The sequence below is a fragment of the Trichechus manatus genome, unplaced genomic scaffold, assembly GCF_000243295.1.
Source record: "Trichechus manatus latirostris isolate Lorelei unplaced genomic scaffold, TriManLat1.0 scaffold00135, whole genome shotgun sequence".
NCBI lineage: Eukaryota > Metazoa > Chordata > Mammalia > Sirenia > Trichechidae > Trichechus > Trichechus manatus.
Window position 1 is genome coordinate 5872435 of NW_004444071.1, and position 13258 is coordinate 5885692.

The 13258-nt window shown below is 36.5% G+C and overlaps 1 protein-coding gene across 2 annotated transcripts in view; it reads left to right on the top strand.

The window, feature by feature from the left end:
* Positions 1-8025, top strand: part of DNAJC21 (DnaJ heat shock protein family (Hsp40) member C21) — a 30632-nt gene extending 22607 nt beyond the window's left edge. For both annotated transcript variants that reach the window (XM_004385242.2, XM_023739496.1), the window contains 3 exons: positions 2568-2740; positions 6404-6479; positions 7021-8025. In XM_004385242.2, the coding sequence (XP_004385299.1) occupies positions 2568-2740; positions 6404-6479; positions 7021-7185 (414 nt within the window). In that variant the 3' untranslated portion in view covers positions 7186-8025. The remainder of the gene's footprint in view (positions 1-2567; positions 2741-6403; positions 6480-7020) is intronic.
* The last annotated feature ends 5233 nt before the right edge of the window (positions 8026-13258 follow it).

The following is a 13258-nucleotide window of genomic DNA, read 5'->3' on the forward strand; positions in this document are numbered from 1 at the left end:
TTAGTTTAGAACTTTCTCTTTCCTGTGTTGGTACCAGAACCACTAGCATAAGGACAAAATAAAATTGCAGAGGGATTTGTACCTGACCTAAGCTGGTCTTGTCTTGATTCATGGAGAATAGGCTCTGCAGACTGCACAAATAAACACATTTTAGTGTTTTTTTTTTACTGACGAAAATACTTCAGATGATCACTCCATTTTTTTCCCTCCAGAGCTGTATTACTTTATAACATCTGTTGTTTAGAGTTCCTGATTATATCAGGGAGAAAGTCTAAGACTTAGTTATATGTCTTAGACTTTTCTTAGACTTAAACTTTTCTTGATACCTTCTAAGCTCTTTTTGAAGGAGAAAGTAATGTTGAGAAATTTACTGATAGATGAAAGAGAAGAAGACAGCAAATACTGAAAATATTGAAACTTAAAATTAGAAGAGTTTTCTGTATGATAAAAAATTGCCTAAGTCAACAAGGATTAGAAAAAATAAAATTGAATTCAAACTGAAACAAACAATTTTTAACTGACAGAAAAGATGAGTTAATCCAAGTAACTTTTGAACACAGTACTCTGAACATCCTTCATGGGATATATTCTAAAGACAATTACAACTGCAAAAAAAGCTTCGAACTCTTCTTAGTGGGTTTATTGACAGTATTGATGTGGTATTTCTGAAGCTATTTTGTGTGTATTGTAGTACAGAGCAAATTAATAAATATATCAATGGTTTTGGGATCCAGATTGTATGAGAAGGGAAATACAAATATAGATTGAGGGAAAGAGGGGAAGAACCCTGTAGTGTTGGACTGGAATTGGAGGTGTCTATATGAGCTCATAATTTAAAGAAAGTAAATGTATTAGCACTGTCCACTGTGAGGGCCTAGAAGCAGTGACACCAGTTGCAGTGAGCACACGAAGTGCACAGATCTTAGTTTCTAAATAGTGTTCCTCACTAAAAGGAATCACGGCTTCTGGGAGAAATGATTGACTCCTGGGCTGGGACAGGGAAAGTTCAAAGTAAACCTGTAACATCTTATGCCAGAAACTGAAGTGCTCAAAAACTGATGAGGATGTGGCAAAAACACCCAGTAGCCAGCTTGAAAGACCTGCCAAGTTTTTTGGGAAAATTTGAGTCATCAAAAAAATAATGGTAATGGATTATCACACATTGATTTTGTTTAAAAAAAAAAAAAATTCATTTATCTATACTGAACCTAAAAAAAGAGAGGGTTGGAGTGAGCAAAAAGGAAAGAGAAGAATGGAGTTAGTACACATGGCAAAAATAAAAATGTGGAACATTACTATTTTGCAACCACAAATACAATTAATAAGTAATTCAGACAAGAACCATCAATAGACACCATATCCTTAAGTGAAAAGTTATTGGAGAACAGGATATTCTCAGTCTCAGAGTAACACCCCACAGATTTCTTATTAATTAAAAAAGGAAAAAGGAACTTCACTGTGGAAAAATCTGGCAGTACCTTAACCAAATGATCAAACTTACTATCATCAAAAAATGGGACAAACTAACATTTCACCTTCTGAAGATACAGCATTATCTTTATAGTACTCTTACCAAAAAATGTTTAACCTGAATCTGATCATGAGGAAACCATCAGGCAAAATCAGATTGTGGGCCATTCTACAAACCAAACATCAAAATGGTCAGGAAAGACCAAAAAAAAAAAAAAAAAGCCTGGGGGAGCTGTTTTGTGATTAAAGAGATTAAACATGTGCTTTGGTTTTATCCTGTATCAGGTGTTGCAAAACCATAACATTATTAAAACAGTTGGTAAATTTGAATACGGATGGTGTAATAGATATTTTCAGTGTTAAATTCTTGAGTATCATAAGGGTATTGTGGATATGTGGAAGAATGTTTTTGTTCTTACGAGATACGTGGGAAGTGTCATGGTACCTGCCTGCCACTTACTTTTGGATAGCTCAGGGGAAGATGTGTGCGTGCAGAGAGTGGGAGAGAGAGCAAATATGGCAAAATATTACCAAAACAAAAGCGAAAAACAATTGTACTTAATGAAGACATGCTTACCAAGCCTGTTTTTTTTTTTTTTTTAATAATTCCTGTGGTTTTTTTTTCCTTTTTCCTCCTGACTATAAAAGCAATGGTTGCTTATTCAGATCATTTGGAAAATACAGAAAATTTTGTAAATAACATCCTGAATTCTGCCTAGAGAGATTACTTAGTATTGAATTAAATTGCGATCAGGCTGTATTTTATTTCTCTTTTTTTCGCTAATGTGTTGTTAGCATTTTTCCACATAATTGTCTTTGGAAGCATGATTTTTAAAAACTTCATACTTTCCTTCATGTATTCAAACATTTCACTTATTGAACATTTGGATTATTTGCATTTTTTTTTGTAATTTAATAGTATTTCTATAATGAGCATCCGTATTCTAAATGAGTATCTCCTTCTGTTCATTTCCTTAAGATACACTCCTACCAAAGTGTGTGGTATGTTATCATTATCTATTAAAATTATTTTGCAATGTAACATAAGAAGGTAGTATTATTTATTTTTAAAATGGCATTCATTTTTTCTTATGTAGAGCTATGATGACAACTTCAATGAAAATGAGACTGGAGGAGGAGTAACGGTTAATTCAGAAGACAGAAACTTAAATCAAAACAGTGCCAAAGAATTGGGAGACAGTCCCCAAGAAAACATCATTGTCACAGAGACTTCCGAACAATGTGATGATCCAAAAAGTGAAACTAAAAGGTGAGTCAAAGTTACTTATTGTTTCCTTTTTTTTTAAATAATATTTTATTGTATTTTCAGTGAAAGCTTATATTTACACAGCAAATTAGGCTCCCATTTGACAATTTCTACACAGATTGTTCAGTGACATTAGTAACATTTTTCACAGTGTGTCAACATTTTCTTTAATTGCATTCTCGTTGATCCATTTCCAGTATTTCTGGTTTCCCTAGTTCAGTTCAAGGTTTAAAGAGTATCTCAGGATGGTAGTCTCAGGGAATCCTCTAGCCTCAACTGGTCCTGTAAGTCTGGACTTCTTAAGAATTTGAGTTCTGTTCCACGCTTTTCTCCCGGTCTACCATGGTCCATCTATTGTGGCCCTGATTCAGAATGGTTGGTAGTGGCAGCTGGGAACCATCTAATTCTTCTGGTCTCAGGGTAGATGAGACTGTGGCTCATGCAGGTTGTCAGCCCTGGGGACTAGTTTTCTTCTCTGAGACTTTGGTTTCCTTCTTTCTCTTTTGCTGCTGACGAGTAGAGACATAGTTGTATCTTAGATGGCGATTTGCAAGCTTTTAAGACTCCAGACGCTACTCACTTCACTAGGATGCAGAACATGAACTTTATGTTGCCAGTTGACTGAGTTGTCCCATGAGACTAAGGTCTTTAGTCTTCAAACCCAGAAAAAGATTCTTGCAAGGTATTTCATTATATCTGAGAAGTATCTGTAACTGTGTCCTCTATGAATATATATGTGTGCACACATCTGTATGTACACGTACATATAGGTACTTCTATCTGTGCACACGTGTATATCTGTACCTACCTGTATACATATTTGCCTGTACACCTACATATATAATCATACGCTCGTTTTTTGATTATTGTTGGTATTGTTGCCAGGTTATTTATGTCATATTCTTCAGCACAAACATCCTTTTCTCTTGTGCGCTTCTTAGTGGCATCATTTGCTTTGGTTAGGCTGTGCTGTTATACGCACATTCTGTGCTGTCTTTCCCATCACCAAAAATAACAAGTATTTACAATCTTAAAAATAAATAAAACAGCAAACCTGTTGCCATTGAGTCGATTCCAACTTATAAGGACAGATTAGAACTACCCCGTGGGGTTTCCAGGGGGTTGCTGGTGGATTCGAACTGCTGACCTTTTGGTTAGCAGCCAAGCTTTTTACCACTGTGCCACCAGGGCTCCATTTATGATCTAGAGAGTAATCACCAATGAACATTGTTCTCTGTATATATGTCTGTTCTTGCCTTCTTATAAAAGTGGGATCATACAGTATTTATCCTTTTGTGATTGATGTATTTCACTTAGCATTATGTCCTCCAGAGCCATCTGTGTTATAATGTGTTTCATGAACTCATCATTGTTCTTTATGGTTGCATAGGATTCCATTGTATGTGTGTACCACATTTTGCTTATCCATTCATTGAAGGGCACTTAGGCTGTTTCTTTTTTTTTTGCTGTTGTGAATAATGCTGCAATAAATGTTGTGGTTAGGTGCTGTCGTGTTGGTTCCTACTCATAGCGACCCTGTGTACAACAGAATGAAATTCTGTCTGATCCTGCACCATCCTCAAAGTCTTTTATTATGCTTGAGCCTATTGTTACAGCCACTGTGTCAATCCATCTCGTTGCGGGTCTTCCACTTTTTCGCTGACCCTCTACCTTACCAAGTATGATGTCTTTCTCCAGGGACCAGTCCCTCCTGATAACGTGTCCAAAGTATGTGAGACAAAGTCTCGCCATCCTTGCTTCTAAGAAGCACTCTGGCTTTACTTGTTCCAAGACAGACTTGTTCATTCTTCCGGCAGTCCATGGTGTATTCAAAATTCTTTGCCAGCACCATAATTCAAAGGCATCGATTCTTCTTTGGTCTTCCTTATTCACTGTCCAGCTTTTGCATGCATGTGAGGTAATTGAAAATACCATGGCTTGGGTCAGGCTTACGTGGTCCTCAAAGTGACATCTTTGCTTTTCAACACTTTAAAGAGGTCTTTTGCAACAGATTTGCCCAGTGCAATATGTCCTTTGATTTCTTGACTGCTGCTTCAATGGGTGTTGATTGTGGATGCAAGTAAAATGAAATCCTTGACAACTTCTATCTTTTCTCTGTTTGTTATGATGTTACTTACTGGTCCAGCTGTGAGGGTTTTTGTTTCTTTATGTTGAGGTGTAATCCATAAGAACATAGACGTACATATTTCTGTTTGTGTCACTTTATTAGGTCTCTAGGGTATATACCTAGAAGTGGGATTCCTGGATCATAAGGTACTTCTGTTTTTAGTTTTTTGAGGAAGCACCATACCATTTTCCGTAGAAGTTGTATCTTTTTGACAGTCCCACCAGCAGTGGATAAGGGTTTCAACCTCCCCACATCTTTGCCAGCATTTGTTACCTGTTTTTTTTTTTTTTAATCAATGCTGTTTTAGCTCGAATGAGATGGTATGTCATTCTAGTTTTGATTTGCATCTGTAATGGTTAATGATCCTGAACATCTTTTCATATATTTATGGGCTGCTTGAATGTTCTCTTTGGTGAAGTGTCTGTTCCGTGTTGTTTGCCCTTTTTTTTAATTTGGTTGTCTTTTGGTTTTTGAGTTGTTGAAGTTTTCTACATGTTTTAGAGATGAGACCCTTATTGGATATGTTGTTTCTGAAGATTTTTTCTGAGTCTGTAGGTTGTCTTTTTATTCTTTGATAAAGTCTTTTGATGAGCATAAGTGTTTAATTTTTATGCGGTTCCAGTCATTTTAATTTTTCTTTTGCTGTTCGTGCATTTGTAGTTATGTTTGTTAGCCTTTTTTTTTAAAATTAGCTGTCATAGTTTTCCCCCAGGAGCTTTATCGTTTTAGGTTTAACATTTACATCTTTGATTTTGCTTTTTGTTTTCTTGATGTTGGAAGTAAAGATATCTTTTCATATATCAAAATCTCCTTGTCCATGATTGACAAAATACATAAAGTATATCTGTAACTTATACATATATATAGACATATATAGCTATGTATGCAGATGAAGCGTGTTGAGAAGAGAATGCAAGAGGAATGTACTTACAGACATTTCAGCAATACTAGAAAGACGTCATTTTGATTCGGTTTGTGATTCCCTTACCCTCCTGAGATTCCCATTCTGTCCTGGGATCGGTAATCTGCGACACTCACAGGAGAACAAGGCCGCTGCTGTGTCTTTCCCCTCTGCACTGGCAAGGTTGTGCTCTTCTCTGATATGAAATGTTTGTCACAGACTGAATCAGGTTCAAGAAGTTGTGTTTTTGGGGAACCACACTTAATGTTACAGATTATTTGTGGATACTACTAGTTGGGTGTGAAGATGGTTTGCTTCAATAAATGGTGGTTAAGTGCTTTGCTTTTTATAAAACACGCTATCTGAAAGTTCAGAGATCTTTTAGGGGTCTTGTTTTAGCTTGTGTCTCAACTGTTGTAAGTAAATTACTTAATTCTTGTGCCAAATTTGCTCTCTAATGTTGCTCTTTAAAGCTGTTCACTTGATATGTGAGGATTCATTAAATCGGTCATTAAAATTAATGAATTGGCCTTTAAAGTGCATCTCTCTCACTTGAGTCTTCTTGGGAGCAAGATGGTGATTAAAAGGGGTGCAGTGTAATTAGATTATGTTGAGTTAAATTTAATTTATTTTTCAGTGTTCCTAAACCCAAAGGAAAGAAAGCCAAAGATATGAAAAAACCTGTCAAAGTATCTGTTGAACCACAAACAATGGTAGGTCAAAATCATATTCGAATTTTTTTAGTGGACATCGTTGTTTAAGTAATATTATGTTCTAAAGATATAAACGTGTATCCGGTGAACCTTTCTGCCTAAAAGCTGCTGCAAAAGTGTGGACCCCTCAGTTTTTACTTGGCAACCTTACAATTTAAGTATGTGCTGCTGTCATTTTTTCTTCTTTAAAAAGCTCATTGATTAGACTGTGTACTTTTCAGTTTTCCACAACTTTGAAATCTAAAGCCTCGGCAGCGACTGTAACTACATGTTTGTCAAATTCTGAAGATTAATTATGAAGCACAAACTATTCTAGTCTGTGTGGTCCATGCCATTGATTGTCTCAGGACTCTTACAGTTGATGGTGTTGGTTAGTGAGATTTAACTTCCAAGCATGCCTACCTTTGTTGTGTGTCTTGGTAGCTGTCCGTTTTATTAAAACATCTTTATTTTGTAATTGTTTAATGTTTCATCTCAATATTACAATATAACACTGCACTCAGGGAATAATACTTTTATTTATGATTCTTTCCCTTCTCAGGGTGATGTTCTTATCAGCTGTACAACCTGCCATGATGAATTTCCATCCCGGAATAAACTTTTTGAACATCTAAAGGCCACAGGTCATGCAAGAGCACTTTCATCATCTTCTTTAAACAGTGTAGCAAGTAGTCGAAGTAAAAAAGAAAAACGTAGAAACAGATAGAAATTCTGCCAACACTTTTTCTTTTTGACTGTCTCTAGATTTCAAAACCAAAAACTGAACTGAAACCATCTAAAGAGTTAAAATTTCAGTGATCTGCAATTTGTTGCATTGTGGAAGATTATTTTTTATCTCGTAAAAACATTTTTTTGTTTAATATATATTTTTTAAACATTTCACTAGTGATTGACTGAATTCTGCTCTTGCCATTTGAATTGCCTTGAATGCCCCAAAACAGGTAAATACTATAAAGTGTGCAGTCTTGATCTCTGTTGGCTTTTACATAGACAGAAATGTACAGGGAGAATTAAATTATTTTAACACACATAAATGCCCCTTTCTGTTTTATTTTGTGAATTTCATATTATTATTTAATGCTTTTGTATATATATGTATATATGCATAACAAAATACAAGAGCATTGAGTAATAATATATATATAATAATAATTATATTTCCTCAAGGACAATGATTGATAGAAACTGCTTGGACATATGTAGTTATGTCTCAAGAATAATATCTCTTCAAGGTAGAATTATGATTTTATTTCATATTTTTCTGGTAATCATAAACAAGATGCATCTTCTGGCTTTCCTGTCTCTGGTTTGAATTGTGGAGGTAGGTGGACACAAACTGATTTATACGGCACTTCCTTCCTGGGCATGGTGTCAGCTATAAAGTATGATGGAACAGGGTAGCAGACGGTTCAGAATTTATACTGACTCTTTAGCAAGGGATATGTTCTGTCTTGAGGTTTTTTTTTCTTCACTATTTTCAGAAGTTTTTTGTTTTTCCTATTATTCATTGGAGAAAAACTTTTTTAATGAAATTTTTTTTTTTTTTTAATTGCACTTCAGGCAAAGGCCCACAGAACAAATAGTTTCCCATGAAACAGCAGCACACATACTGTTCCATGACACCGGCCAACAACCCCACAACACGTCAACTCTCTCCCCTCTCGACCTTCCTCTTTTGGTGAAAATATACATAGCCAAAGATCCACAACCCCCAAAATTTCCACATGCACAGTTCAGCGACACCAACCATGCTCTTCCAATTGTGCTGCCACTCATCCTAGATGAAGGCCCACAGAACAAAATAGTCTCCCATCCAACAGTTAGTACACATGTTGCCCCATGAAAATGGTCAACAACCCCACAACACATCAACACTATCCTTACTCAACCTTGGGCCCCCCACCACCAGCTTCCCTGTCTTCCCCTGCCCTCCGGCCCCCATCCCCGGACTGCTGTACCTCACTAGTCCCATCTGGTTCTATGGGGCTGTCCACTCCCAGGCCGAACGGCGAACCTTGGAGGTGACGTCACCACCGAGCCGAAAGGGTGTCTGGGGGCCACACTCTCGGGGCCTCCCCAGTCTCCTTTAGGCCAGCAAATCTGGTCTTTTTTTTGTGAGTTAGAATTTTGTTCTACGTCCTTCTCCAGCTCTGTCCAGAGCCCTCTGTTGTGATCCTGGTCAGAGCAGTCAGTGGTGGTAGCTGGCCACCATCTAGCTGTACTTGACTCAGTCCAGTGGAGGCCTTGGTAGCTGTGGTCCATTAGTCCTTCGGACTAATCTTTTCCTTGTATCCTGTTAATGAAATGTTTTTGAATAGGACTGATATTTATGTATGTTGTTGCAAGGATGAATATTAATAGAAATATGGAGAATTGTGATAATGGAATGTAGTCAAGTACACTGATCAGTGATGAGTCAATTTTTAGGATGCATTAAATAGGCAAGTCTTTTAGTTGGTCTTGAAATTAACTCTAAACACGCTAGCTTGAAATATTTATTTTCTGTTCAATCAAGTTATTTCTCTCCTTGAGTCGTTAATTATGTAATAAGCTCTAAAACACGAGTTCGTAATGACATTTTCCTTTCTGAACACCTAGTGTGTCTTACTTGATGGCATTGATGTTGCGGATCATTCTGTGTTATTGACTTAAAATAGCTGTTTCAATCTTAAAATTTTATTTTTTCTTTTCCATTTAGAGATGTGTGTTTACCTTCTTACCTTTTTATTTCTCTAACTTCTACCATTAATTCCTCCTAATTGTTCTTTTTTTCCCCTTTTCTTGATCCTCTCAAGGGGAAATACTAGTCAGTTTAATGGTTTTGATCTTCTGATCTTCTCTTCCTCCCAGGCCTCATCTGAATGCTTTCCATCTTCCTCTGATTTGAACTAATGGGCCTTAATTATGAATAAGAATATTAATGAACAGGAGAACATTAACTACATGGTATCGTACAGTATAAAATATGAAGTCATCTCGAAGGACAGAGAACTGTCCTGCAAAGGTCCTTCAGACCTTCTTTATTATTACTTATTTTTGGTGGCAGTATACACAACATACATCCATTCACAGTTTCTAGATGAACAGTTTGATAACATTGATTACATACTTCACATTCTCACTGTCTCTGCCCACATTGTTTCATCACCATTAATTTAAACTCTCTGCCCCTTAATCTGTGCTTTTGATTAACTGTCGCCTGATTAAGCTCATATAGATAATTGTTTATAAGAGCACCATACTCAAGGCAAACATTTTTTACTAACTGGGCTAAACGGTTGTATAGTTTAATGATGGCTTCATGTGCTAGTTTCCATTCAAGGTTTAAAGATTATTTCTAGGCATTAGTTTCAGGAGTTCCCCCAGTCTCAATCCAGGAAGTCTGGCTTCCAGATGAGTTTGAAGTGCTGTTTCATGCTTTTACTCCTTTTGATCAAGATCCGTCAGTTGGGTCCTTGATCAAAACGTTCAGTAATTGTACTTCCCATTTCTTCTGGTTTCATGGTAATGGAGGTCATAGTTTACGGAGGTCGTAGTTTACGGAGGCAATTAAACCTGCCGTCCATTTTCTTCTCTGATTTCTGGGTCTCCTTCCTCTGCAGTTCCAGGTGAATAAAGACTACTTGTTATTTTGTGGGTGGCTGCTTGAAAGCTTTTAAGACCTTAGGCGCTACTCACTGAACTAGGAGGTAGAATAGAAACTCTTAAAAACAATGTAAGGCCAGTTGACTGGATAGACCCACTAAGCACTGACTCCCTTCAAACCAAGAAAACTAATCCCATGAAGTGTTTACTTGTACCCGAGTAGTATCAACAGATGCAGCTTTTTAAATTTTTTTGCTGCTGTTGTAGTTGTAAAATTGTATTTGCCATTTGCTCCCCCCCCCTTTTTTTTCCTGGTATACAGCTTTAATAGTAACAGCTACATTAGTCTGGTTGTGTAACCTTTGCCCTTGTTGTTGTGTGCTGTCAAGTTGATTCCAACTCACAGCGACCCTATAGGACAGAGCAGAACTGTCCCATAAGGTTTCCTAGGCTGTAATCTTTGTGGGAGCAGATCACCAGATCTTTTCTCCTGCAGAGCCTCTGGTTGGGTTTGAACCCACGCTTTCAGTTAGCAGACAAGTGCTTAACCATTGACCCACCAGGTCTTTTCTCATGCTTCAGACCTTCTTTGTTTTCCTTTGTACTGACCATGCAGGTATTTAATTTGTTTCTGCTTCATGTGAAGGTTGATTGGCGTTACTTGTCACTTTTTTATCCTGATTAACAAAAATCAACCAGAATTTTTAAGGGATTTTTATCAACTGTGACTGGAAGTCAGGAGGTCTAGTTTCTAATCCTGTGTGGTGTTGATAAATCATCTAACTTTTCTGACCTTCATTTTCCCTATCTCTTCACACTTCTTAGAATATTACCATTGTTTTCATTTATCCTAGAGGGTCATTATGAAGATCAACTGTAATAGTGTACGTGGAACTGCTTTTTAAATGCAAAAACTTCATACAAAATAAGTTATATCTTGCTTAATTAAAATATTTGCAGACAGAGGGTATGCACTGAATTAAGTGTGCATTAAGTTATAGAATTTGCTTCTTAGTTTGCTTCTGAAGAGGAAAACAGGAAGATATATATTATGCCAAGAGTAAAATATCATTTTTGTTGCATCATAGGCATTTGATTTCCTCTGATGCCAGATAATATTCTAAAATTCATGAGCACACATTTTACACTGATCTCACAAAAGGTCAGTGGGAACTGCCTGTCTTGACTGAAGTTAGCTCAGATGTGGAAGATGCAGAGAATGAGTGTACTGGAAGGAGGGGGCTAGGAGAATTCTCATTCCTTTCCATAATTCATTTAGTGGTGCCAAAGCTGGAGTTCTCTATAAAGCCCAGTTAGATTTGCCTCTGTTTCAAAATAGGAGCAGTATCCTTAGCCCCCCAGCCAAGCATTTTGCTAATTCATAGCTTTGGTTACAAGGGAGAAAAAGCAGGACTGTGAAAGAATTAGTGGAAGATCATTTGCCTTAAAATCAGAGTTCATATCCTATTGATTGATGGTGGGCAATATTGGTATTTTGGTATCATGGGAAGACTTACTAGAAGGATTTTATCAGGAGTTTTATTTAAATGAATCCTCCCCCCAGAATTTCCAGATTGAACAGTATTTGTAGAAGCTCATCCCTAAACTTGTTATTTAACTCATATGGGATATAAAATTCTACAGTAAACTATAGGCACATCTTAGAGGACCTCAAACCCATGAGAATGCTGTTACTGTGTTTGTTTTAGTCTAACCTTCCACATAAAATAATAGGACATTTAACCCTTATACATAAATTTTTAAACATAATACTGTTTCTGTGATGCAAGTTCAGTTTTTTATAATCTGAAATACTAAAGTATCTTTATTCAATACATTGAGCTCATTCCTTATCTGTTAAATTTGTTTAATGCCTTTATACTAAAATGGTAAGTTCTTAAAAGGGAAAGCAGATGTGGTTGTAAATCTCTTGTTTCATGGAAGAGAAAGCTGAGCTCAGGGAGATGGGAATCCCACAGCCACAAGCTGGTTAGAGGCTGAGCCAGGACCAGAACATGGGCTCCCCATTCAGTAGACCTTCTGTTATTTTCCAAAATTTGTTGCATTAAAAAAAAATAAGATTACTTTTGAGAAGAATCAGGATAATTTTGAAGGAAAACTAGGTAGAGGGGTATGGACTTGTTTTTAATATAAATATCAAAGCAGATTATAAAGCTATAAAAGTTAAAGCCGTGAGTTACCTGTGCCAGTGTAACATGGTGAGAATAAAGAACTCAGAAACTGGCCAAGGCGTATATGGGGAATTGAGTTTTGATATCTCGTGGCAGGTTATTTTTATGGTGGAAAATAATAGAACCCCTACCTTACATGCTTCACAGAAAATAGGCTAGATGGGTTAAAGACCTAAATATGAAAAGCAAAATTTTTAAATGAAAATCTGTAAGATTATATTCATGGTTTTGCAAAATGGAAGGTTTTCTTCAAAACAAGACCCCAAAAGCGTAATACTTGCAGGAAACTATGACTGCATCAAAATGAAAACTTCTATAGAATGATAGACACCTTAAGTAAAAAGGCAAGCTAAAGATTGGGAGAGAATGTTTGCAATTGTTATATGTAATATATTGCGTATGTTATACATGTTGCATATGATAAAGGATCAATGTCCAGAATGCATTAAAAGAAAAAGAAAAACACTTCTTGCAAATCAATGAGAAAATTAAAGCAATGCATTAGAACTACAGTTCTCAAACTTTTTAGTCTCAGGAACCCTTTAAACACCTTAAAAATTGAGGATCCTATAGTTCTTTATGTGAGTTATATATTAATATTTAGTGTATTAGAAATTAAAGTTGAGACAATTTAAAAGTATCAATGTATTGAAAAATAAGCTCATTATATGTTACTATAAATAACGCTTATGGGAAATAACTTTTTTAAAAAAGAAAAGTTTAATGAGAAGAATGACATTATATTTTGCAAACCTCTTTGATGTCTGGCTTGTTAGAAGACAGCTGGGCTTTCATGTCTGCTTTGACAACCAGACTGTCGCTGTATGTTTTGGTTAAAGTAGATGAAGAAAATGCAGCCTCACGCAGATAGGGGATTGGAAAGGAAGGTGTTTGTGGCCCCTCTGAATGGATCTCAGGGCCCCCAGTGTCCTCGGACCACACTTAGAACTGCTGCATTAGAAGAATGGGCCAACTATATGAATAGAAAAGTCTTGAATTAAA